The sequence below is a fragment of the Wasmannia auropunctata genome, unplaced genomic scaffold, assembly GCF_000956235.1.
Source record: "Wasmannia auropunctata unplaced genomic scaffold, wasmannia.A_1.0 LD336106.1, whole genome shotgun sequence".
In the NCBI taxonomy this organism is placed as follows: Eukaryota; Metazoa; Arthropoda; class Insecta; order Hymenoptera; family Formicidae; genus Wasmannia; species Wasmannia auropunctata.
The window spans coordinates 10,261,742-10,286,200 of NW_012026784.1; the positions used below are offsets into that span (position 1 = coordinate 10,261,742).

Below are 24,459 nucleotides of genomic sequence, written 5' to 3' on the forward strand. Positions count from 1 at the left end.
ATATATATATAATATTAAATCGTTCAACGATTTGTCATTTCAATAGAATACGTGAAAATGACTAGATTCGACTTTTAGAAGCGACTTGTTAATGCTTCCAATTAGAAGTTTTAATACACGTACACACATGCATCGACACAGCGTAGTCAGATTATTGCACGCATAATTAAGCTCGAGTCTGTGAAGTACGAGCATTAGCCGAAAAGCTAGCACTTATAGTGAGCTCTTGGTCGTGTCTTCTCTCGTTTTCTTTTTTTTTTGTGGGAAGAAAAAAGTCTTCTTGCCTAGCAAAAAATCTTCCGCTAAACACTCTGCTGATTATCGTCAATCTACAAAGCGCGAGTTCCTATATTCCTTTATGGCAGCCTATAATGAGTAAAATTAGCATACAGACTAGATTGTTCTATCGAAAATCGTACAGTTTATACTCATTCGTCGTCGCTATCCTATTACATGCCATATATATGCACGAGACTGTCGTGATCGATCAGAGCACCAGTGAAGAAAACATTGATCACTTCATTATCGAGAAGTGTCTTACAGCTGGTAATAGTATTCGAAATTCTCAATGCGCTCCAAAGGATTAAAGTTCACCAAATCGCGCGATCCTTACATCACGCATCGACAACGTGTGTGTTTTGCAATCTACTGTCTCCGAGAATTACCCGCATCTTTCGATCCCTCCCCAGGGTCATTCATGTCTCTCGGATGATCCTTGGAATTTCTGTCTTTGTAATCGCGAGAGTGGTAATAATGATTGCTGTCTCTTCGCGACGCTTGACCTCTGTACTTGCGATTGTTGCCGTCGCGGCCGTAATTGCGGTACTCGCGCGATCGATAAGACGGCGATTCGAAACTGGCCGCTTCCGCCGATTTTACGCTGCCATTTTGGAGCTGCGGTAAAACGGTCGAGTCCGTGTCCGCCTGATGATCTTGCTTCTCGTGTCGATTCGTGCAGTATCTGTAATAATTTACACGTAGATTTTATATATCCTATTCTTTAGATGTCTCGTAACTGCTTAAACTTTTCAAGGATATCTTTTGCGGTAAATTCAAAAATTTATAGACAGAATTCTGTGAGCTGTATACCTCGGCGATCTACGATGCCAGTAGCTCGGTATTGGTAACGGTGGAAATTTACGAGAGTTCTGTTCCTGCGTCGCACTCGTAGGCGAACCACGGTTGTAATGGGCATTATTACCGTCGCGGGAGCGTCCGCCTCTGCTGGTACCAGCGTTGTTTGCCGAAGAGGCCGCTCTCAGCGAGGCTATCTCCTTCTTTTGATCCACATTCTCCTTGTGTAATCGTTTCACCATCGCGTACGATTCCTCCAAAAGCACAACCAAGCTCGCTTGCACGGGATCTCCGACTTGAATTCCTACGTCCGCCACTTCGATTTTGTTCTTCTGGTCTTCCGTTACGTCCAACCTTCTGCAGAATAAAGGGAAAGAAACGTTAGCCAATCGTCACGGCGTCCATATGATATATTTTCCCATAAAATTACTGACTTTTTTTGTTGTTCTATAATATTTGACAAGTACTGGTTATGTGTTTTTGCCTCCTGTAGTGACACCTTAATGTCTTGTAAGTCTTTCTCCAGAAGTTCCACTTGCAGAGGTGTTACATTGACACCTATTGGGCTACCCTGTAAATTCAAGTAAAAATTGAAATCTTTATATCGATGCTCAAGATCATTCTTTGAGCAAAAAATGATGTCAAAAGGCACAGATTTAAATATTATCAAATGCTCATAACATTGTATTGTGCCTCAGATACCTTTGATTTCGCAAACCCATTTCCATTATCTTCGGGCGAAGAAGGACTACTAGCCGCACCATAGTGTGCTCTTTTGGAAAATACTAATTGAAATTGCAGATCTGCAAAAGTATAAAAAAACAGATTAGAAGCAATTAAGGCATTCGAGGAAGGTCAATATATAATCATCTCCATTACCTCTATTTCTTTGACGCAAGCATTCTATCTCCTGATGTAAAGCAACCAGAGTTGCCTGATGTTGCTCCTGTAAAAATTTCATGTTCTGCTCCAGTTGCATCACTCTATCTACGTTCAGGCCTTGATGCCTAACGTGTGCGAATCCATCGTTTCTCTCAGTCAAAGAAACCAGGTCGGGCGGTGCTTTCTTCCCCTATATGAACAATTGTTATAATTAAAATTTGAAACCTTTCTCTCTTGTAATGAAAAAGCTAACTGGAGCTAACACAATTAAAGAGCTTACAATTGAATAAAACTTGGAACCTTTTTTTTCTATTCAAATAAATGAAAATTTTATTCAAACATTCTCATCTATAAATTTTACAATTTTATAAGAAATTATATTTTCTATAGTGTCTAGGATAAACTGACAATTGAAAAAGATATTAATTAAAGGCACGAATATATATTTTAATCAAGTTAAAGAATAATATGTAATTTAACATTTAATAAGATATGATACTTACTTGAGGGAAGGGTACTGTTGGTAGTTTCATCAGCACTTTAGATGTCATCCTGAGGTTGTCAGTCAATATCAATTAGAAATTGTCAGCACCCTAGTGCTTCACTCTAGTTTATATATTTTCACAATATCTATTTTTTCCAGCAGTCCAATATCACGCGTTCAAATCACACATCAACACGGTCATACAGCTTAAAGCTTGCTAGCGCAAATGAAGCTTACTTAAGTGTGTTAGCGTAGGCAACCTGGAGGAAAATATATTTTCACAATTATGATAATTTCATAATTATCACCCGCAATATATATCTAAAAATCTATAAATATCGGTAAAACCACAAAATTAATATTTCCACGAAGAAGTTAGTTAAATTGTGTTCACATTCCACCACATTTAAACTGTTCTTCGAAAACATAAATCTATAGAAGCCGGCCATCTCATTATTTGTTTTGCACTTGTGAAAGCAAGTAGACGGTAACGGGCGACGAAGAAACGCAATGGCCATTAACCGACGAACGTTACTGTGCGGGGACTTAAAATTATTTTTGGATCGAACACGTCGCAAAATTCACACAAAAGAGTATATAATTTTTACACGACTGTCGCTAAGAAGAGGACACGAACGATAATTGCAGGATTTGAAAACACTTCTCACGGAACTTGCAACGCCATGCGAGGGGGGAAGTCTATAAATGTTGCCGAGAAACGATCTCGCGCGAGAAGCAATAATTAACGACGGATATCGGCGCGTCGCGTAAAGACTACTATCGTTAAACGCGTATCGAGGTATCCGAGAAAATTTAATCTCGTGCCCGATCGAGCCACCTTACCGAGCACCCTCGAGCTCGCGGCGGGGAGCGTACGAAGGACGAGAAGCGGATAAATTGCGGAGCGCAGCGAGATCTCCGAGGGTTGAATGAGAACGTCCTGCGCGCGCAGCGTGATGTCACCGTGCCGCGCCGCGCGCGCGTTGATTGACCAGCGACGTTCGAGCGTGGCGCGGCCCGGGCGCGCGACTCGAACGGTTCCCCGATGCGATTTCGTCGTGGCGATCGTTCTCCCAAATGCGACGGCGAATGCGATGGCTGAGGAAGTCGATCAGCTGACGCGCAATTTTGCCCTCCGCCAAGTGTTTTCGCGCCGTCGAGAGAGATCGTGAACCGATCCCGGCCGCGATTCCACCGCTCGCCGTTCGAATCCCGCGCGCTTTTCACGGCCGGCGAGTCGTCCGCCTCTCGCAGGGGTGCTTCGCCGTTTCCTCGCGTCGCGCCTTCTTCTCGCGTGCCGCGAAGACCGTTTCTCGCCCGCGATGAATCGCGCTCGCCTAAATTAAGCGCGGTGTGTAATTAGTCCGAGCGATGTTCGCATCTGCCGCTCGGCGTGGAGCGGAGCGGATGGAAAGTCTCTCTTTCCGTCGAGGAGGCCGCGCGTTGAGCACCGCTGGGACGATTACACCCCGTTCGTCACGGGTTAACCCGCACCGCACGAGTATTGATCCATGGCGCGTGGCCGCGCCCACGCCTTTTCCGATCCGTATCTCACGCAGCTAGCATCACGCTTCCGAGCGCGCGGCGACAAAAACGGTCGCAAGCTCCGACGCTCGCGCCTTTCGCCCTGTCGATCACCGTTCCGCGTATGCGGAGGACGCAGAAAATGTAAAATATACTTTTTTAAATGGTTTCGCTAAATCTGCTTTTAATTGTATATAAAACTCGGATTCGCCGCGAGATTTCGATTTGAAACTCATTCGGAGAATTTGAATCACCATTTTTTTCCTCTCTCTTGAGAGATTGAGAAAAATTTCGTCAGGATTGCCAGAATAACGAAAAACGTTTCGTTCCGATGACGAAGCTCGATTGATATACAGCAATTCGGCGATTTCCATTTAAGGATTTCCATTTAAGTTTCATCGCAGGTCATCGATCGAGTAATTATCATTGGAACGACCTTGTATCCACCGCCGCGCCTCCTCCCCCTTCCACCGCCTACGAGAAACTGACAATATATCGATTTTTCGTGTCGCGCCAATTTCAGCCTGTACGTACAAACCGGACGAGGAACCCGCATTCCCATGCAAGGAGTCGTGCCACGGCGTCCCGTTTTTTAAGATCGTACTTCCCCCCTTTGATATCCGTCGTTTATGGCACGTCCGAGGGGACGCGAATGAACGCACCCCCTCGGTGGCCCGGAGTACCGGACATAACCAACGGACAGCTAGGATGTCGCTTCTCTTGAGCCCCGCGGAGCCCGCCCACCTCAACGACGACGAGACGGAGGATCCGTTCCTTCCTGGAAATGAAAACGATGATTATAACTTTAAGGTAGATTCTGGCGGAATCTCGGGATGTAACACGTAACGACCGCTCCGCATTTATGTTCTTCCCAGTAAACAAAATGTTAGTGGTGAAAACTAACAGTTTGTGTGGGTAAAACTTCACAGATTCGAGTAAAAAACTGCGACAGATTGACATATCGACTGCGTTCGCATTAATTAAGCTCGTGTTCTGTTAGTAGAGTCTGCCAATGTAATCTGACAGTAGAAATGACAGAATCAATTTTGTGTATTATAAATTATTATAGAATGACAGATTCTGTTTGTAGATTGTGTCTGCAGTTAATTTGCCATCATATTCTATTAACATTTTTTATTATATTTCTATTGACATTTTGCTAACAAAATTTGTAACAGAGACAAGATCTGTTTTCAACAGATTTGACTATTTGGCGGATCCATTTCATGCATTTTACCACTGGTAAACGAGACAAGACTTATCTTGTTGTTCTCTGTTAAAGTACGTGCCTACAAATCGTTTCAAGTACATAATAAAGGATGTACGCAGACAGAGATGTCGAGAGGAAGAGGAGAGCGTGTGGGCATCTTTCGTCAGACAACAGGAGCTGAATGGTTATGACAAAAATGGCATTCAGCCGTCTGTTCAGAGTATCAAACAGCTGTTGGATGAGGGTATGAGGGAGGCGGATAAAGAACTGAAAAAATTAGAAACAGATATTTTGCCTGATGAGATAAGGAAAGAGTGTGGCAAAACTGGAAATCAGAAGAGAAAGCCAAAGGTAGGTGAATATTCCATGAAAATAATACTCCGAGGAGATTGATTTATTAGATCGCTAAAGCTCACATAATAATAGGTAAATAATGTCAGGGATTCGGCTTCGAAGAAAGTACCGATTACGAAAGACACAGGGAGCACCAATTTGCTGCTCACGATTCCCGAGGAAGATAACGCTCCAGCTTACGAGAGGAGGCACGAGCCCGAGGATTTCAAGTCGTACGCGAGAAAGTCTCGCTCCGGTCATGCGATACCGCGAAAAAAGCAATCCTCGAGGCAGCTGCATCGCGCGACTAACGGCGCCGAGTATAATTCCAGTCCTGAGAGCAGCACGCACCGCGACGGCATCGCGGACGGGGTCATTTACATACGGCCGGATCCGTTTACCATGCACAAAATCTTCACGATGCAGAGGAAGGTTTGCGATCTGCTGGACGAGATCGTGTTAAGATTAGGAAACATCGCGGCGCCGGACGGGATTAAGGAGCTGCAGAGGCGGCAGCAGTGCGTTGCCGAATTCACTGTGCGATTCTCGAGGAACTACCTGTACGATCTTAATAGATATGTCAGGGATATTCGAAGGCATATGTGCGTCATTTCGCCGCGAGCGATAATAAGGCCGAATCACAGAAACCTGGGACTTCACATGCACGCCATCGAGCACAAACTCCTTGCTGCTCATCAGTTGTTGCTGCACGCATTGGTCGCCTATTGCAAGCACGTTCCAAGCTCTGTTCCCAAGGGACACCCTGGGAAACTCAGAGAGATACTGCAAGTGGTTCTCGATCTGAAGACTATGTGCGACAGGCTCCACTTAAACTATTTTGATTCGGGAGACACTGATGTTTTGTCGTTGGTAATTATTATTTATTAATACATATTTATGATAACTGATAATTGACTGCAATATTGCATTTTTTTTACACTTCAAAAAAACGCAAGAAGTATTATATTTGAATTCGCTTTGAAGTTCTCTCTTTCATTGCAGGGGAAGGAGATTGAAAGCAAATGCAATGCTGTTTTATCAAAATTGAAACTCCATGCAGATAACGATTTCCTTGATACTAATAAAACTCCATCCATGGCGTCCTTCACTCCACATTTAACAAATAAAAAGCGACCAAATCGCAAACAGTTATCTAATCGGTTGAGTATGTACAGCATGGATACCAAGGTCAAAAATATTTCTAAACCCAAGACAAGTATGGAAAATCACTTTACATATTAACTTCATATATGAAATTATTTGTATAGTATTAAGTATAGTATTAAATATATTATTATTTTAATCCTATATGTATTATTTTTTAGATTATAATCAAAAAGATAAAAAGTATAATGCAATAGACGTTAAAAGAATCTGTAGTGAGCCAATATCGGATCAGCCATATCCTAGTCCTGTAACACCTAAAGATACAAATCAGATTGGCGCTAGAAAACAGAGAACGTTTGCAAAAGAGGAAGATATAAAGACTATGATGGATATATTACCTTTAGATTCAGATGTAAAGAATTTACTACTTACAACAATACGAGGTAGATTTGTTGTAACGTTAAAGTTGAAGTACTTTGTCCATTTTGCAGGGCAGCAACTTTGAAACGGAGGAAAGGCATAAAAATGCGATGCTCACGAGGAGAATATGTAAAGCGCCGAGAAAATGTTCTGGCAAGTCGCAGAATCAAAAGCAGTCAGAAACTATAGAAAATATTGTTAAGAACACGTCCACAAATAACGATGACGAATTGACGAGAAAAGAGACGATGATTACAGAGGATCATTTATCTAATTTGGTGCCAGTTATAGCAGATCTAATGTCTTTCGTTTCTAATAAGGTGAACTGCAGCGATGCTGCCTATAAATTATCTCTTCTAAACGATATATTTTTTTAAATAAGATCATTCAATTATCTTGGTAATTCGAATCTATCGTCAGCATTGCAAATTTACATGTAGCAAAACGAATCAGAGGCAAGGCCAGCTTATTCTGAAAGTATGACGAAAACACTAATGAAATTCCTAGAAAAATATCAATTGCCTAAAAGCAAAAATGCGAAAATCAACGCGAGTACAAGCTGCGACGTATGTTATTCAGGCAGCAGTGAATGTGAATGTCTTAAAACAAATAGGTATGAATGTGTCCACGTTATATTTTATAAATGTGTATACTTTTCCTTATTTTTTTACGTATGATAGCTAAAGAAATGAGATTTAATTTAATATTTTGTTTTTTTTTTAAAGAACTTTGACCGAAATGCGGAAAAACGGTGAGAACATGCAACTGATTTGCGTGTCATCGGTAGAAAATGCATCAAAAGTACCTCGCTATTGTGACGCGTCGTGCCAAGCGGATTGCGAGAGCTTAGTGGAACTGCCGGATTTTGAGGCAAAGGTAAATTATAAACGAACAATAAAAAAGATATTCTCAGAATCAAATGTAAAATTGTATGTTGTTTAACATTATATGGATACAATAGGTAAAAGAAGGAAAACTTATGATCGACTCGATGAATAATATCGAACTTGTGGTTTGCGAGGAAACTGAGATGAGTTTTTTGAAATATAGGCGTGAATATCAGCGATTGATGCAATCGATTCCAATGTATTCTAGCAATACGCAAAATAAACCATGGGACATTGTCGCTTGGTAAATATGATACTGCCTTTATTTCGATAACTTAAATGCGTTCATAACGTATGATATTCTTTGCAGGATATCTGATAAGCTCGTAGACGAATTGATAACAGAAATCTCAAAGGAACTGCAAATAGATGATGTCATACAGAAGCTTTTCGAGTTAGAATTCCAAGAATTCTAGCGTTAATTGATGATGCTCCTTTGTTAAACCTGAGAATCGCACAAAAAGAAATCGTATAAGAAACTTTACGTAAATTTGAGAGATTTTATACCGTAAATTGCTAATTTTGGAAATATAATATTGTGATTTTTTGAAATTTTCTCATTTTTTTCTTTCACTGAATGAGAATAGAAAAGAGTAGATACATATTTTTTGATGCATTTAAATATGAACATATCTATATTAAAGTTAAAAAAAATACAAGAAATATATCTGCTTGATTTGCAGTGAGCAAAACATTAACGGTAGGCTGATCTTTTTCGAGATTCAAGTAGAATATTGTAGCAGATTGTGTAGCATTATCTATATTAAATATGAATATTTGGCCAAAAGATTATATCAACATAATTTGACAGCAGATTGGAAGAAAAAAATTAAATCCATCATTTTATAATCATTTAAATGAAATATATTATTTAAATAATCATAAAATATGATAGATTTTATTTGGTTTTTGTAATTAATCTACTATTGTATTTTATTAGCGCTTTTTGTTTTATTTTTTAATTAACACTTTGCTGATAAAATTTGTAGCACTTTATAAGATTTGTTTTTGATTTAGATTTGGCTATCAACTCTAACAATTTGTTTGCAAATTTGAATATAATATTATGGTAGTGATTGGCATCAATTGCATTCGCATTAAGTTCATCATATACCAGCAGATCTGATAGTCATGCAGATTGATAGTAAAAATCAATGTCATTTTATAATCGTTTAAATGATTATAATAGAAGACGCAATAAACTATGTCAGAGTATTGCAGGTGGATTTTTGGATGAGGAGTTTCTCTTTTGCTGTTATTATTATTAAAAAAATGAGTAAAGAATAATTAAATGGTTATGAAATAGTAAATTTTACTCGGCTGTTGCAGTCAATCTAACGTCACATTCTGTTAATAGATTCCATTATATTTCTGCTGTCAAAATTTATTGCAGTCAATCTATCGCCACATCACGTTCTGTTAATGGATTCCATTATATTTCTGCTGTCAAAACTTATAGTATACACTTACAGAATATATTTTCAATAGATTCAGTGTATATAAAATTTACTTTTGGAATTTCAATATAACAGGTAATTATCTATTAAATCGAGTATTAAGCAATTATGCAAAATAATGATGCTTCGCAAGTTAACATGATCCTTCATGAAAAAGAGCGACCTTTTAATGATAATTAGATAAGTTGTCCTTAAAATAAAGTTAACAAACTTGAATATCTTGTTTGCACATGTAACAAGTGTGTAATGTATTCGTCAGCTGATCTATTACAAAAAGAAATGCCGGCCATGTCGCCGCGCATGTTCTCGCACTCAATTATTGTGCAGCCACGTGCAGCTGTGGCGTGAAGCAGCGTGAAGATAGTGATATATTTTTATAATAGTGTCACATGCGGTGTACCTCGATCCAAAACGTGATTACATTTCGTACACATTCAGGCGATTCAGATAATTTCGATAAGTCGCGATGAGCCGACAAGCTGTTCTGAAACTTTACAAGGGCATTCTGAAGTATGGCGAGACTTTGAGGTTCACGAACAAAAAGTATTTCCGATACAGAATCCGGATAGCTTTCAAGACTAATAAAGATCTGTCCGACGAGACGGCGATAGACTTCCAATTGAAGGTATAAATTACACTGCTAAGGTATTTTATGCATGTCGAGACGCGAGCAACGTATACATATCCTATCGTATAACCTCTCTATGTTTCTAACCTATAAACCACTGTTGTAATATTTACTTCAAAGAATACTGTGTTAAATAATCCTGAAGTATAAAGCACTATATATTAATTTAGAGAAAAAAGTTTCGACATTTATGAAATTGTATGAGAGTACAGGATTGATTTTTTTTTCCTGTTACATTCACCCGTAACTCGTGATTTTATTCGGAAAATAAATGCTTACCTTATTTGCAATTAAAGACATATTTTTACTATACATATATACACACATACAATGTAAAAGCAAGAATTGTACGTGAATGTAACAGGAAAAAATCAATCCTGTACTCTTATACATTGCATATAATTTTATAAATGTTGAAACTTTTTTCTCTAGAAAAAATTTCTCTATATAAAATATTCAATTTCTTTTCCAATATTTAAATTTTAATTTACAACACGTTTAAATTTTTATGACGTTATGTAGTAAAAATCTTTCTGTTAATAATCCAGAGCTAACAAATCTTTTTCTCCATTCACAGAAGGGTATGAAATTCTTGGAAGCTAGGAAAGTGGTATAAGTCATATTTTACTACGGCAGGAGACATTCTATGAAAAAAGAGGAACCATGTTGACGAGATCCATGTTGACATGTTCAAAAATTCACAGTAGCATTTTTTCGCTGGTCAACTGCAACAAATTTCTTTTGTCAGGTGTCGTGATTAATTGCGAAAGCGTACAAGTCCGTAATAAATCTTTTAAGCGTTATCTCGATTATTCGAACGTTCCTAAGCTGAACGAGGTCGATCTTGAGGAGCAGTTCATGCGAGGCAGTGGTCCGGGCGGCCAGGCGACGAACAAGACGAACAATGCGGTCCAGTTGAAGCACAAGCCCACAGGGCTCGTCGTCAAGTGCCACGAGACGAGGAGCCAGTGGGACAACAGGCAACGTGCGCGCGAACTCCTGGTGACAAAGCTCGATAACTTGCTGAACAAGGAACGTTCTATCGAGGGCCAGATACGCGTCCTCGAGGAAAAACAGCAGACGCGAAAAGACTGCAAGAGAAAGAAGCTAAACGAAATGAAGAAAGCGTTTCGCGAACGCGAAGGCTTGACGTGACGCAACTTGTTTCATATATATTATAAATTTCCTCTAGGATGTAAAGTGATTTTAGTTTTAGGAATAAATAAAATTTATACAGAGAAGATTTGTTAGTTTCTTAATTTAAAAGGCATTGAAGAAGGCCAGAAGTTTACAAATGCTAACTGTACTATAATTAAATATATTAAATCTATAAATTTATTAAGTCAATTAATTTACTAGTTATTTGATCTCTGTTTTCAGCAATACAGATGTTCCATTTTATTTTAGAACTATAGGTAGCTAATTGCGCTGTATAATTTATTAGTTGATTTGATTAGTCTCTTAAATTATAATTAAGACAAAGAACATTGAACCTGAAATTAGATCAGTTGAACCTGTTGGCACAAATCTAATCTAAGGAAGATCATGGAATCATGAATAAGTACCAATGAAATGAGTTTTAATGGAAAATTTGCATATCTTTAATAGTAATTTCTCTTTCTGTGAACTCATGAGCGACTTACAGCAATTCTGTTTGAAATAACGTATTTGGATATACTGGAGAATCGAAAATATAGAATATTACCTTGAATAATATACACAATATAACAGAAATGGATATGTGTGTATGTGTGTGTGGTGTGTGTATGCGCACGCGCGCGCATATGTATGTGTGTGGTATGTATGTGATTACAATGTTATAAAGCTGTATGCAGTCTTGCGTACTCTAAAATGTAATATACTCTAAATAGAAATAATCCTTAATCATTGATCTGAAACGACTGTCATCAAAGTAATACAATTTTCGTTTACATGAAACGACAAAAAAGAGGGGGAAAAAAAAGAAATATAGAAAATAAGGAACGACATGGTGCTAGTAAAAAAGATGTAACTATTCAGCTCTGAGAACACAACGACCGCATCTAAAGAATGTACACAGTGGGATATACCGGGTGGGGAGTGTTAAAACTAACCACCTGAAAGAACGTTACTAAGTAGAATATCACTAAAGAGAGAGAGAGAGATAGAGGTATATATATATATATACATAAATATATATGTATATATATATATAATACTATGATGCAATGTTAAATACTATTCTACGTACACAAATAATATTTTTATACACAATGTACACTGTGGTGGGACGAGATATCGGATTGCGAGATCGATAACGGACCACCATCGTTGAAATCTAAGCCGAAGTACAGCCTCTTCCGTCTTCGTCTTCGTTCCTCAGATCTTCAGCTGTTCTTCAACCACCGTCCAAAGTGCCCGCGTCCAGACTTGACACGCTTCCTCGGTGGCTTGGGGTTCGATCGCGGCGAGCCGCCAGAACTTCTCAACCGTCGATTGCTCGCCACCGTCACCGTCGACAGTATACTGTGATCCATGTCCACCTGGTCGTCGAGCTTCATCATTCGTACGACCGGCTGAAACTCGATGCTCGAACGACGCTGCTCGAGCTCAGTGGACGACAACATCGACGGGCTGACGCGCTCCGACAATGCGCATTGATCCAACGTCGGGTCGGATTCCTGGATGTTGTCCGACGACGAAATGGCTTCGCTTTTGCGCTTCACGCTGCCGCGCACCCCTACGGAGCCTGGCGGCTGTTTCTTGTTGCACGACGTAATACTCAAGTAGGCATCCTTTTTACAATTTTCGTCCTCGTACATCATCCCGACGCGATCAGACGACGAGAGATTGGCATTGTTGTTGCGGGTGACGGTCGTTCTCGACTGACGCTTTCTGGAGTAGATCCGCTTCCGCGAGCCCATCCGACCGCGCCTCGTCGTGGCGAACACGATGCCGTGGCGGCGATGTTTCAACAATTCCCCCGTGTCGGACGAGTTCTCCTCGCAGTTGCCGCCGCGCAGTTGCCGCTTTGGCGACAACTCGGCGCTGGAATTGTGGTGTTTCTTAGGAACTATACCGGTCTCCTCCTTTCTACACTGCAACTGCAGATTGTCCTGATTCTCGATCTCGGTGTCACGCGACTCGCAGCTGTCGGCGCTGGTGACGGTGACATGCTCGCGCTGTCGTTGCTTTCTGATGGACGACGACTTTGCGACCAGGTTCTCGGCGATCGTATTGACATCTTTTCTGCCAAGCAGATTCTTCTGGTTCTCGTGATTCTCGTCGTTGCCCGAATCGTTTTCCGAGATCTCCTCAATCTCCGGCAGATTTTTTCTACATGGATAATCTTTGCTCGACAAATGAGTCTTATTCGTCCCGTCGTCGCACGCATTTTCCGACTCCATGTAGTTGCCCATGCTCGCTAATAGGCCCGTGTTGTCACTGCTGACAGCCTCTACGTTTTTGTCTCTCTTCTCGTGATACGATTTATGAGGCGTGGTTTCCAACGAAGCACCGTCGTCCCTTTTCTGACTGACACCTAGTCGTTCCGCAACCATCGGCAACGCGATCTTCGTTGACGTTGTTACCGCGTGAGAATCGGCCACCTCTGACAATCTGTTGTTGGACGTGTGACGTCCGGCAAAACCGCCGTCAGGATAGCGCCTCTTTTCCGCCAACGATTCCCGATCGCAATCCGTCAAGATCATCTTGCTATTCGCTTGTATTTTCTTTTTCATCTTGTTACCAACCGGCCAACCGGTCCGATTTTTTCTTCGTTTCCGTCGTTTCAACGGAATGTCCGTGTTTGTCTCACCACATTCCGAGCTAGCGCACGACGAATTATTTTCCAGGCAGTTGGTAATGTCCTGACAATTATCGAGCAACTCGAGTAAATTCGACGGCGCACCTTTCGGTAAGTTCGTTTCACAAAGACCATCGGTCTGCGCCACGTCCAAATCGGGCTCAAACGAGTCGTCCAACTCGGTCATACCTTTCGCGCTCAACATCTCGTCAATCGTTCTCGCGATCTCTTTTATCTCCTCGTCCACATCCAATTTGACCTCTGGCTTTTGTTCGAGCTTGGGTGTGATGATGCGCGTTCTGACGGGCGGTGACTCTTCTATCGTAGGTAGATTCGACTGCTGTTCCCTCTTACGGATTATGGTGGACATAATGGCCAATGTAGATGCATGACAACGCGGACTCTTCCTCGGCGAGCGTCCCACGCATCCTGCGCCGCGACCGCGGCCCCTCCTTCTACCGCTCTCGATTCTATTCTGTGCCTTCAACAGCGTCTCGTGAAAGTTCTCGATCTCGTACGGCAGGAGAAATGGCTTCATCGCGTCACATTCGCTGAAGCAATGCCAAAACTCGGCGCCCGTGTCTTGACGCTGATACGTTTGATACCACGGCTCGGACAAAGGTACCGACTCGAAGGAGAACTGCATCTTCTCGATCTCTGCCGACGGCTTGGACGGATAAATCTTCTCGACAACACCGTCGGCCTGCAGCCTGCTGTCTTCTGGTTTATGCGTCGATTTCCTCGTCGTTCCGTGTTCCCTACTATCATCCACGGCAGTGTCCTTGATACCGGTTAACGGAGCCTGGTACCTTAGTCTGCTGCCAGGCGTCTCGAATTTGTAGTAATCGGTATTGTCCTTGATGAACGCCTCGGCCTGTGTGCGTCTTCTCTTCCTTGCTCTGCCCAGATGCATGGAATCCTGCGAGTCCTCTTCGACAATCTCCTGCTTAACAGGACTGGAGTTTAACGATGAATTCAGCGACATGGATGAATTGACAGTTTCATTGGCCTCGCTGTCCGTGTCTCTTGGCAGCACGCTACTCTGCTCGCCGTCACTGGTTCGCTCGCTGGAGTCGTCCCGTTTTGGCTCGCCGAACATGAACGATTCCGCTTCGTCGCTCAGCAATGACAATTCCGACTTCCTCACGCGTTTAAATCGCACTACCACCGGCTTCTCGTTGGACGGCGCCTCCTTCTTCTCTTCACCCTCGCCATCTTTCGACGTCACATGTTGCGAATTGCCACTTGGCACCGCGCTTGATCGCAACTTGTTACCCAACACTTCCACTTTGTAATAGGCACGATTGTCCTCGATCAAACGTTCCTCCACCGACAATCGATGTCGATATCGACCCCTGATATTTCGACCGCCCCTCCGATTCACTCGCGGATACTTGAGCTTCACTTGCCGAGTATTCTCTCCCTGCGACGCTTTCAAGTCCCTCTGTTCACTCTTGTCGTTATGCCCGTTGCAAACAATCTCGTTCGTATCACTCAACGAGAATTTTCTCGCATCCATCGTCACCTTTTCCGCTTGAAACGCACAATTGTCTCTCTGAAACGGATCGTCTTTACAACTTCCAACAACGTAACTATTATCGACTACATCGACCTCTTTTATCGTACGCTCTAAAACACTTGCATTTTCATCACCATTACATTCATTTTTATTATTGAGATAATCTGGATCCTCCGATATGTGTCGCGAATTTATAATACCGTTTTGTGAATTTCTATGTACGATCACCGATTGCAATTTTGGTGGATCCAGATTACTGTGTTTATTATTGATATTATCTTCCTTACTGTTATAAAACTCGATATTGTTCGAGAACGGTCTGATTTTGTAGTCTTCCTGCTTGGGTTCTTTTAGGATATCCTCCGTGTACTTCTCGTCCGGGTCATCTTCCTCGATCCAGATAGTACCCTTTGAGCGCTTCTTGATCGTAAAACCTTCCAATTTGTCGTACAATTTCTCACTCTTGTCGACCTCGTGCCACGGGCTGCCCTTAGACCTGAGAAGGTGTCCGCTCTCGTGTTTCGTGCGAGCGCGCAGATTATGCGGCGAGTTTAACTTTAAATTAAGGTTCCTGCGCGCACCATTCACCATTTTTATCTCATCAGCGAAGTTACTTAAGGTCTTGGTGTTCTTGTTAACTTTCTCCTCGGGCAGTACGTTATGAAGATTGCCATCTTCATTGGGGAATAAGTCGCAGTCTTTCCTATGAAGTAACAGACAGAAATAAATCATTGGTGACTGCGCGAAATGTAAACGATAACTGTTTACACACAGATATCATAAACGCAAACATGAGTAATTTCTATGTTCGATAATTATTAAATTGACAAAATTAAATTAAAAACGTGAATTACATAAGACTTTACGTGCGAATGCTTACTCGATATCTTTTGTTCGGTTTAATTTTAAGAACGCTTCCACGTTGGCGCCCGCGTTGATTAATGTGTCCAACGACAAAAAATTGTCATCGTTCCCCACGAAGTTCAGATGCTGCTCGCTTTGCACATGCTTCGACAAATCGTTATAATGAGTACGACAAAGTTCGCAATAGCCAGCGACCAGCTGTTCCGTTCTGCGGGTACGTCCAGCGGTGGCACGGGGTCTCCGAGTCATTTCTTTACCCTGTCCATACAAAAAGAAAAATTGCTCATACCTTCGTTACGTACGAATTTAATAAAATAATTTAATTATTGTTTATCAACATGTTATGTTTTATATAATAGCGAATAATGCACCTCCGCCTTATTTATAGATTCAATATCCCTTTTATTCTCCTTGACCTCTTTGTTCGTTAATTTGTTTTCTTGCTTCTTTGCGTCGAAAGGACACGAACCAGGATCACCGTCGAAGTTTAACGTGGGCCACGACGATAATTCCAGGAACACAGGTCTGGTAGCTCTATAAATAGAAATGTAATATGCGAGGTAATTCTATAAATGGAAAAATAAATGTATACGCGAAAGATTAGAATGGCGCATAGTATCACTGGTACATTACTTGTAAATAGAGTCGAATTTGACGTATGGTTTTTTCAAATGCTTAACTCTCGTCGAGCTATGCTGATTAATTTGCTTCAAGTTAGAAGTATCCTTGACAGACTCATAGATTTTATCAAGCCAAGCTTGAAGCTTATCCGTTGTCCAAATAGGAATTCCCCAATTGTGGGCGTTGTTTAGTGGATCCACGGAACACTGTTGTGGCTGCGTCAGAGCACGTTCCAACATTGCATCCACCCGCGATTTCTGTCGAGTTAAAAAAAAAAAACAACTTCGTAATTATTGTGCCATTGCACTACCGACTTGTAAATCTACTTATATCATAACGAGAAACGCTATGTAACATTTACAAAAGATAAAGCAGCATCGAGAGAATGCACAGTAATAAAGTAACAATACTGACTTCTTTATTGCAATATTAACAACATTGAATACATATTTTTACACGATACATAGAAAGCTTGACGTAACTAATCTACTTTTGTCTTTCGTACTTACAGATCTTTGGGTAGTTTGACCCCGCAGAGTAGAGTTGGACGAGGGGCATTCAGAGCTTAGTAACGGTGTCGGAGGTGTGGGAGTTGGGATTTCGATGCTTCTCAGTGAGCGGGGTCCTCCGCTGCCACCACTGACGCAAGCCCATCTATGTTTCTCGAAGTTTGTCTGACCTGCCTTATCTACTCTATCGCTGGCTACAAGAGTCACACCACGTACTAGAAACAATTCGATCGCCTAAAAACAAATGACATTCAAGTTTTGAAAAAAAAAGGTCGAGCAAAGTGCAGGGGAAAGATGCGAAGTTAGCAAAAAAGGGGACAGGTAAGCACATACAAGTATACGATACACATCCAAGTAATCAACTAACACATCAGATCGCACTTTTTCCAGGCGAAATTCCAGGGGCCCCTTTCTAGGTTTCTCGAGCCTTTCCAAATACGGACAAAGGAAACGTTAGCGATCTGTCGCGTCTCGCGAGCGTACGTGCGAGCGATCGAGCGAGCGACAGAGACAGTCCGACTTTCGAGGAAGTTTATCGTTTGCGCAACGAGCAAAACGTCGTCGCGCGAGCACGGTGCACACACACACGTGCGGCACATACGTGTGCAAGTGCGATGCGCGAACGGGGACCCGATGCCTGGCAGGACGCACGGTCACATCGTGTTACGCTGACGTCAAGTGATTTCACGGCTTTCCTCGAGCGATCGCGACGGCAGTGACGGTGGCAGTGGCGGCAGCGGTGGCGACGACGGGGGCCGACCGTTACACAGAGGAACGCGACTCGGCCGGGAACGGGAAGACGGACGCGTGCCGCCGCGACTGGTCTTCACGTAGCGGACGCCGCCGCCCGCCGCCCACCGCCGGTCGCATAGCGTTGTTCTAATAATATGACGCGACGCGTCGCTGTCCGCCAGCTGTCCCTTGTCCAAGGCACCGGGAGGTAGACGCGGGGAGACACGTGGAGCGTGTCCCGGCGTGAATGGTGACGATCCCGACGGCGACGACGGCGCATTCGACGCGACCAAGTCGGGCGAGGACGCGTCCCCGAGAGTTACGAGCACGCTGTCAATCGCCAGCGACGCGCGACTAACCGTCCACTGCTCCGCTCCGCTTCGGCTCGCCGATTATCGCGGCGCGACGAGGACGCGCGGATCTATGCCAGGCACATTGGGAACATTGGACCACGTCGTGCTGACGACGCGCGACACTCGAGCGAACGGGAGGACGGACGGGAGAGCGACCGGGCGGAGAGAGCCCACGAGACGCGACGCCACTCGACTCGTGCTCGCGCTGCTGCGACTGCTCTGGCCCGTGGTGGACAACTGTCACGCACAAAATGGCTATTCGCCGTTAGCAGCTTGGCACGGGGGCCTGGAGACGGCGCGCGCGTCCGCTCCTCTCGCGCCCGACGTCGACGGCGAGGACACGCGCGCGACTCCCGTCCGTTCGCATTGTCGGGCGCGTCGCGCGCGACGCCGCCATCCTTCCGCCGCGTGCTCTCCGCCCTTCCCCTCTCGTCCTTCCACCCGCTCCGCTTTTCGAAATTTTCGCGTACACACACACACACACACACACCACACACGCGCGCGCGCGACAGCAGATATGCGGCGACGCGCAGAAAACGATTCCACGCGCGGTCGCTCAGGTGGCGCGACGCGCGCCGGTTTATCGCGATTTGTTTGTCAACAGACAACGACGGATCTGCAACGATTCGCAACGTCGACCGCGCGATTTGACAGCTGCTCTATTAATAGGCCGTTGCGAGGCGACTTTGTACTTGTGCCCTTCCGTTCCGCGTTCGTTGAGGAATTGGCTCGTTCGTCCCGTTAAACCGTTGCAAATTACGGCCGTAAAAACGGTCTGAAGCCATGTAAAATGTCATTGTATCTGCATAACTATCGGGATATTATTTTCGAGTGAAATATATTATCGAATTGATTAAAAATATTCCAGTATCTTTACACAAAATTCATTTACGTCTCTAGAGCGTGTTACATTCATCACGAAATTTATTTCATTCCAATAACATTAACCTCTTCGATTTCGAATTTTTCTTAACTATAATTCTAAAGAAATTCTCGATTCTTCACGGATATTACACGCTGCAAAACAACCAGCCCGCATAGAGGAACGTATACTTATCTACCCTTCGCGCGCGCGAACGTTCGGTATGATGCGTGAATTTTTTCACCTCGCAATCGCGCTTCCCGTTTATTTCCTTTTTTTTCTTTCCATCTGCCCCTCCTCTTGTACCCCTTTTCAAAGTTTCGCGAGTTTCGCGCATCGCTCTGAAGATGGCGCGAGACGGCGAGATTCGCCGCGGGAATTGTTTGTCAACATAAAAATCGTTCGACTGGGATCGTGTCCGTCGAGACGCGCGCGTTTCCCGAGATGGTGAGATCGTGTGCGGCGGCGGCGGCTAATGTCGCGTCGTCGTTAAAGTGGCGCGAACGTTGCCGAGACCGGCTTGAATTTAGGGCGTAGCCCCCGCGCGCGTGCGGCACGGCACGGCGCGGCAACGATGTGGCCTCGCGCGAGAAGACACGGCCGGGCGCGGACACACGGAAACCCGCTTCCTCGCGCAACGCTCGGTCACGTTCGCGAGGGTCAGCCCCGCGCGGCGAGCGCTGTGGATCGTCCATCTCTTTTTCTCCAGCCGCTCACTCACGTTCCGAGTAAGACGAATATCGCCCGCGGAGAAAGATTAAAAAAAAAACGGAGGAAGAGCGGAGGAAGGGTACGCGTGAAACGCGGTTGGTGACAACTTCACTGGTTCGCGCGACTCGCGCGGATCACATGAGTGCAGCGCGAGTAGGCTAATGTTTATAGAAAACGATTCCATCGTATCGTATTTAAAAATTCAATTGGGAAGAGTATGTATGTAAACAATGTTGTATAATAGTACGTGTTAAAAATGCATAAACTGGAGCATCGCGTCAGGATTGCGAGAGATTAATCAAATGTATTAAACCGAGGACTCGCCTTTGGCGAGCGAACGTATCTTTTTCTATCGGAGGTTGCCGTTACGTATTGTCGCGACCTAGTTACAAAATAGAAGCAAAAATAAAACGCGATAATCGTGATTATCTCTCGAAGCTAAAATAAAACAGTTGTCTCTTGGCAATTTCCTTTGATATTGTGAATATTCTTTTTTTAATGATACATATAAAATCTGATATAATTTCTAATATTGCAAACGTAGAATAGAAAAATAAAACAACTTTCTTTGAAATTGTCAAAAATGCTCGTGAACGCGTGATCCTAATAATTTTCTATTAGAAAACAAAAGATAAATTTAATGCATTGAAAAATTAACTCGGAAAAGTCACGCTGATGAAATTCGTTAGCGGTCGTTAGCGAATGACCCGGTAAAGTCCGCGCGCGGAACTTTTCGGGACCGAGTTTGCTGTGTTCTCCGACAGTTCGATAATCGCGCGCGTACTCAGTAATATCGCGTAGCAACGAGGTCGGCTTGAATGGTCGGAGAGCGCATCGGTCGCGAGAGACGGAGATTCGAATTTTTTTCCCTTTTCGCGCGCGCGCGCGTGCACGTGTGCATGTGGATACATGTATGTGTATGTGTGTGCGCGGTCTCGGTAGGGGAGCGAGCGGGCGTTACGTCGAAGCGGCCGTAGGCATAGTGATCGAAAATGGCGGGAAGAGAAGAACGGGGGGGAGGGAGAGAGGGGAGACAAGAGCGGGCGAGAGGGAGAGAAAGAGGGGAGAACAGAGAAAGAGGCAGGTAGAGAAAGTGAGAGAGGGGCTCGCACACTCGCCCGAAATACACCAAAACGCTCTGACAAATCGATAAGCGGCGAGAAACGAAGCGGGAAACGCGGGTTACGGGCTGCGGGCTACTCTAACGCAGCATCGCACAAGCAGGAGATGAAATGTAACTCACACCACCCAACTCCCTGATCTGTGCCTCTAGCTTGGCCGCGATGACATGGTTCTTTATATCCAAATAGAACGACTTCTTTTCCAAAGGTTGCGGACCCCTTCGTATAGGAATATCTATAAAAAAAAGTTTTAAAAGCCTTACTCATTTTTGCGCTGTGATCGGTGCAACGATCGTTTGTCACACCTGTAGACGCGACGAGGCGTGACAAAGTTTTTCAATTGTCAATCCGAATTAATCGACTGAGGTACTCAGTATACGGAACATCAGAAATGTATCCTTTTTTTTTTATATTTCGAGAGATGCGTTAGGTATGCGAAATGTTCACTTATCATATCTCAGTTGCTGTCTTACATTCGTACCAACCGCTGTACAAATCACATGATACAGACAAATTGGTGCGGCCTCTCTAATCAAGCAATAATAACAATCTTGTTACTCACATCCAGAGAACGCATTACAAGACGGGATATGTAAAACGAATCATCATTACTATTTGCAATGTACAGCGAAGGAAACGCTGGTGATCGCTCAGAGTATTCGTTCCAACCTCGGCAAAAATTTCGCTATTTGTATGTAGCGTCCAAGCTAACACAGATTTGGAAGGCATCTCGGTTTTCTGTAAAACAACTCGAATTCCTCAGTGACAGTATGTAACAATCGTTTCTCTCTCTCTTTCTCTCTCTCCCTCTTCGCCGAAGATATTCCGAGCACTCTCAATGATCACTGGTAGAGGAGATGAGCACGTAAATGAGCGTGTCAAAGACGTCATGCGAGCATCTTATTGCGAGCGCGATGTCCATTAACAGCCGGTGCGAATTATTATGCAATACGGAATTACGCATTCCGAGGCTTACCTGTCGTTTGTCGCGAATTAAACTTGTTCTCTCTCGACGGTTGTCTGAGTGGTTGTTGTTGCTGCTGCTGCTGCTGCTGCTGATATTGGTGCTTGGACGGCGATACCATTCCTAAGCGATGATGATGCAGCACCGCACGACGTATCGCAACGACGTTATCCCTGACTCACATTCGTCCCTTGTCCTCGTCGTCGTCGGCGGCGGCGGCAGCGGCGCACTTCCCATCCTCATCGACAGACCGAGTAACGTCGCAGAGGCGCGGTCGCATGCTCCGTCCCTCGCTCGTCTATATCTCACTCTCTCCCTCCTTCCTCTTTCTCTCTCTCGTTCTCGTTCGCGAGAATGCGCGCGGTCACAATCACCTACACCTAGGTCGAGAGCACACTCTATCGCGACTACCAATCTGCGTGTCGTCAGCCGACGCGGCCAGATCACATCTTCAGCCAACGTAAGATCGCAGAGGTCCAAATACTCCAAATCGCTCACCCGCTTGTTTCACAGCTTCAGACATTCAGGCTTCCCCGAGCCCTCCGCACTGTAAACTGAAATCGTATGCGCTAAGTTAGCGGCAAGAACGGGCGGCGGCGCGCGGGTACGCGAGTGCAGGATGGCCAACTTTAGCGCGTTCGGTCGCGACACCTCGCGATAGAGTCCCTCGTCAAATGACTAGAAGGACTTAGAGTCCTAGATTATCAGAGAAGCGCGACCGGTGTTACGAGTTCTGATTGGACACGCAAATGGCCAATCATAAAATTGATTTATCGCTATTATAAATGGCTGCCGAATAAATCAAACTTATGATTGGCCATTCGACGCCATTTTTAATATTTTCTAGTACTTTTGCGATACTGCCATAAGCCGGTCGCGCTTCTCTGATAATCTAGGACTCTAGTCAGGACTAGAGTCCTAGATTATCAGAGAAGCGCGACCGGTGTTACGAGTCCTGATTGGACTCGCAAATGGCCAATCATAAGATTGATTTATCGCTATTATATTAGCATTTGATACGCGTATACTAAAGCCCGTATACCCAGACTAAAGATTGAGATTGAGATTGAACTAGGATTTAATCAATTAGAAGAAAGAAAACCAATCTCAAATTTAGTAAACTTTGTTTTAATTGGTCAAATTCCATTCTAATCGCAATCTTAATCTTAATTTAGTCTGATACGGGCTTAACTATAGTAACTTTCTATTAAACTTTCTTAATTTCGACGATGTATATAAACTTATACATGATATGCGTATTTAATTAATCATCTTAATGCATAGTGTATCAGCTTAGTACATCATTCATTAAAAGCATTGTAGAAATTAAGATAATTTAATAGAAAGTTTCTAATTAGTACGCGTATCAAGTGCTCGGTGTAAACTAGGCCAATACGATATAACTGCAATGGTGACGCAGAAACGTTATTTTTATCTTGTTAAGTTATTAAACGAGACGTACGACGATTAATGTTTGTTGCACGGTTAGATTTCTTGCTAAAAAAAGCTAACGCAGTCGTTATAATGAAGGTTTTGTTTATATAGAAAACAAAATCGAATTGATTACGTATCGATTTAGTTACATTTGCGCGAGGGATTTTCAAACTTGTCACGCACGCTGCCGAGTGAATGGCCACGTTCAGCAGACAGCAGATGAGTGAGCGCTTATGGTGATTCGCTAGATCTGAGTGAATAAACCAATCGTAACAAAGAATCACTGAGCGCACACTGATCAGGAGTCGGGACTGTCTGCTGAACGTGGCCAATGTTACTGTATTCTATTCGTTAGATGATGGCGCTGATGACGACGAACGCGAACTTTTGAAATAGATTTTGTTCAAAGACGAATGAAATTCATTTTCTGAATTAGTTGAAATTTACAAATTCAACAATGTAAGTGAATTAAAACTTTTAATATTCCATTGGACATGTATAATTCTGCTCTTAAAACTACAGTTTTTTCTAAACATTCCGTAATAAAAGACAAGCTTAGAAAAGTAAAATTCTTTAATTTTTTTCGCATTTAAAAACAAAATATATAAATGCAGACGAGATTTTCAGTACTTACAAAATATTTAACAAATATCCTTGTTTGTTAAGCAATATGTAATACTATCATTTTTCGCAATACATTTATATTATATTTAAATAAATCCAATTACTGTTATAACTATTAAGTATCATCGACATAAAAAATATACAATCTCAAACAACTGTTCAATAGATAGACATTATTATACATAATTGTACATATATAATATATATATATATATATATATATATATACATATACATATATATCCACAACCCACCTATTCTTATTGAAAAATTTAAATTTTCACATTATAATATAAAATATATAAAAAATATATAGTTTTTTCTGATATATTGATATATATATATATATATATAT

At 43.0% G+C, this 24,459-nt stretch overlaps 5 protein-coding genes across 10 annotated transcripts; 3 read left to right on the forward strand and 2 right to left on the reverse strand.

Moving 5' to 3' along the window:
• Nucleotides 1-245: 245 nt before the first annotated feature.
• LOC105456357 lies at nt 246-4,585 on the reverse strand. Of its 3 annotated transcripts, none has more exons than XM_011700341.1 (7): nt 4,499-4,585; nt 2,460-2,700; nt 1,954-2,146; nt 1,777-1,877; nt 1,509-1,645; nt 1,090-1,431; nt 246-961 (listed from the first exon to the last, which is right to left on the reverse strand). In XM_011700341.1, exons 2-7 carry the CDS (start codon nt 2,505-2,507, stop codon nt 646-648), a joined length of 1,137 nt encoding a protein of 378 aa, XP_011698643.1. In that variant the 5' UTR covers nt 2,508-2,700; nt 4,499-4,585; the 3' UTR covers nt 246-645. The 3 variants fall into 3 exon arrangements, with proteins under 3 accessions (XP_011698643.1, XP_011698630.1, XP_011698638.1); XM_011700328.1 differs by lacking the exon at nt 4,499-4,585 and adding an exon at nt 3,284-3,374; XM_011700336.1 differs by lacking the exon at nt 4,499-4,585 and adding an exon at nt 3,049-3,273.
• A 69-nt stretch (nt 4,586-4,654) lies between these two features.
• On the forward strand, nt 4,655-8,473 carry LOC105456350. The gene is made up of 10 exons (XM_011700316.1): nt 4,655-4,774; nt 5,247-5,525; nt 5,601-6,377; nt 6,510-6,723; nt 6,833-7,026; nt 7,106-7,354; nt 7,475-7,647; nt 7,760-7,910; nt 7,996-8,165; nt 8,232-8,473. Exons 1-10 carry the CDS (start codon nt 4,673-4,675, stop codon nt 8,335-8,337), a joined length of 2,415 nt encoding a protein of 804 aa, XP_011698618.1. The 5' UTR covers nt 4,655-4,672; the 3' UTR covers nt 8,338-8,473.
• A 347-nt stretch (nt 8,474-8,820) lies between these two features.
• Nucleotides 8,821-10,671, forward strand: LOC105456386. Its single transcript, XM_011700358.1, has 2 exons — nt 8,821-10,003; nt 10,584-10,671. Exons 1-2 carry the CDS (start codon nt 9,845-9,847, stop codon nt 10,620-10,622), a joined length of 198 nt encoding a protein of 65 aa, XP_011698660.1. The 5' UTR covers nt 8,821-9,844; the 3' UTR covers nt 10,623-10,671.
• LOC105456378 (probable peptide chain release factor C12orf65 homolog, mitochondrial) lies at nt 10,652-11,247 on the forward strand. Its single transcript, XM_011700352.1, has one exon. It carries the CDS (start codon nt 10,670-10,672, stop codon nt 11,159-11,161), a length of 492 nt encoding a protein of 163 aa, XP_011698654.1. The 5' UTR covers nt 10,652-10,669; the 3' UTR covers nt 11,162-11,247.
• A 332-nt stretch (nt 11,248-11,579) lies between these two features.
• LOC105456393 lies at nt 11,580-22,611 on the reverse strand. Of its 4 annotated transcripts, none has more exons than XM_011700370.1 (7): nt 22,059-22,611; nt 21,205-21,317; nt 17,304-17,537; nt 16,807-17,051; nt 16,545-16,707; nt 16,190-16,431; nt 11,580-16,012 (listed from the first exon to the last, which is right to left on the reverse strand). In XM_011700370.1, the coding sequence occupies exons 1-7, from the start codon at nt 22,165-22,167 to the stop codon at nt 12,373-12,375; spliced, it is 4,746 nt and encodes a 1,581-aa protein (XP_011698672.1). In that variant the 5' UTR covers nt 22,168-22,611; the 3' UTR covers nt 11,580-12,372. The 4 variants fall into 4 exon arrangements, with proteins under 4 accessions (XP_011698672.1, XP_011698700.1, XP_011698691.1 ...); XM_011700398.1 differs by lacking the exon at nt 17,304-17,537 and adding an exon at nt 21,695-21,820 and having other exon boundaries at nt 22,059-22,147; XM_011700389.1 differs by lacking the exon at nt 17,304-17,537 and adding an exon at nt 21,645-21,820 and having other exon boundaries at nt 22,059-22,147.
• Nucleotides 22,612-24,459: the final 1,848 nt, after the last annotated feature.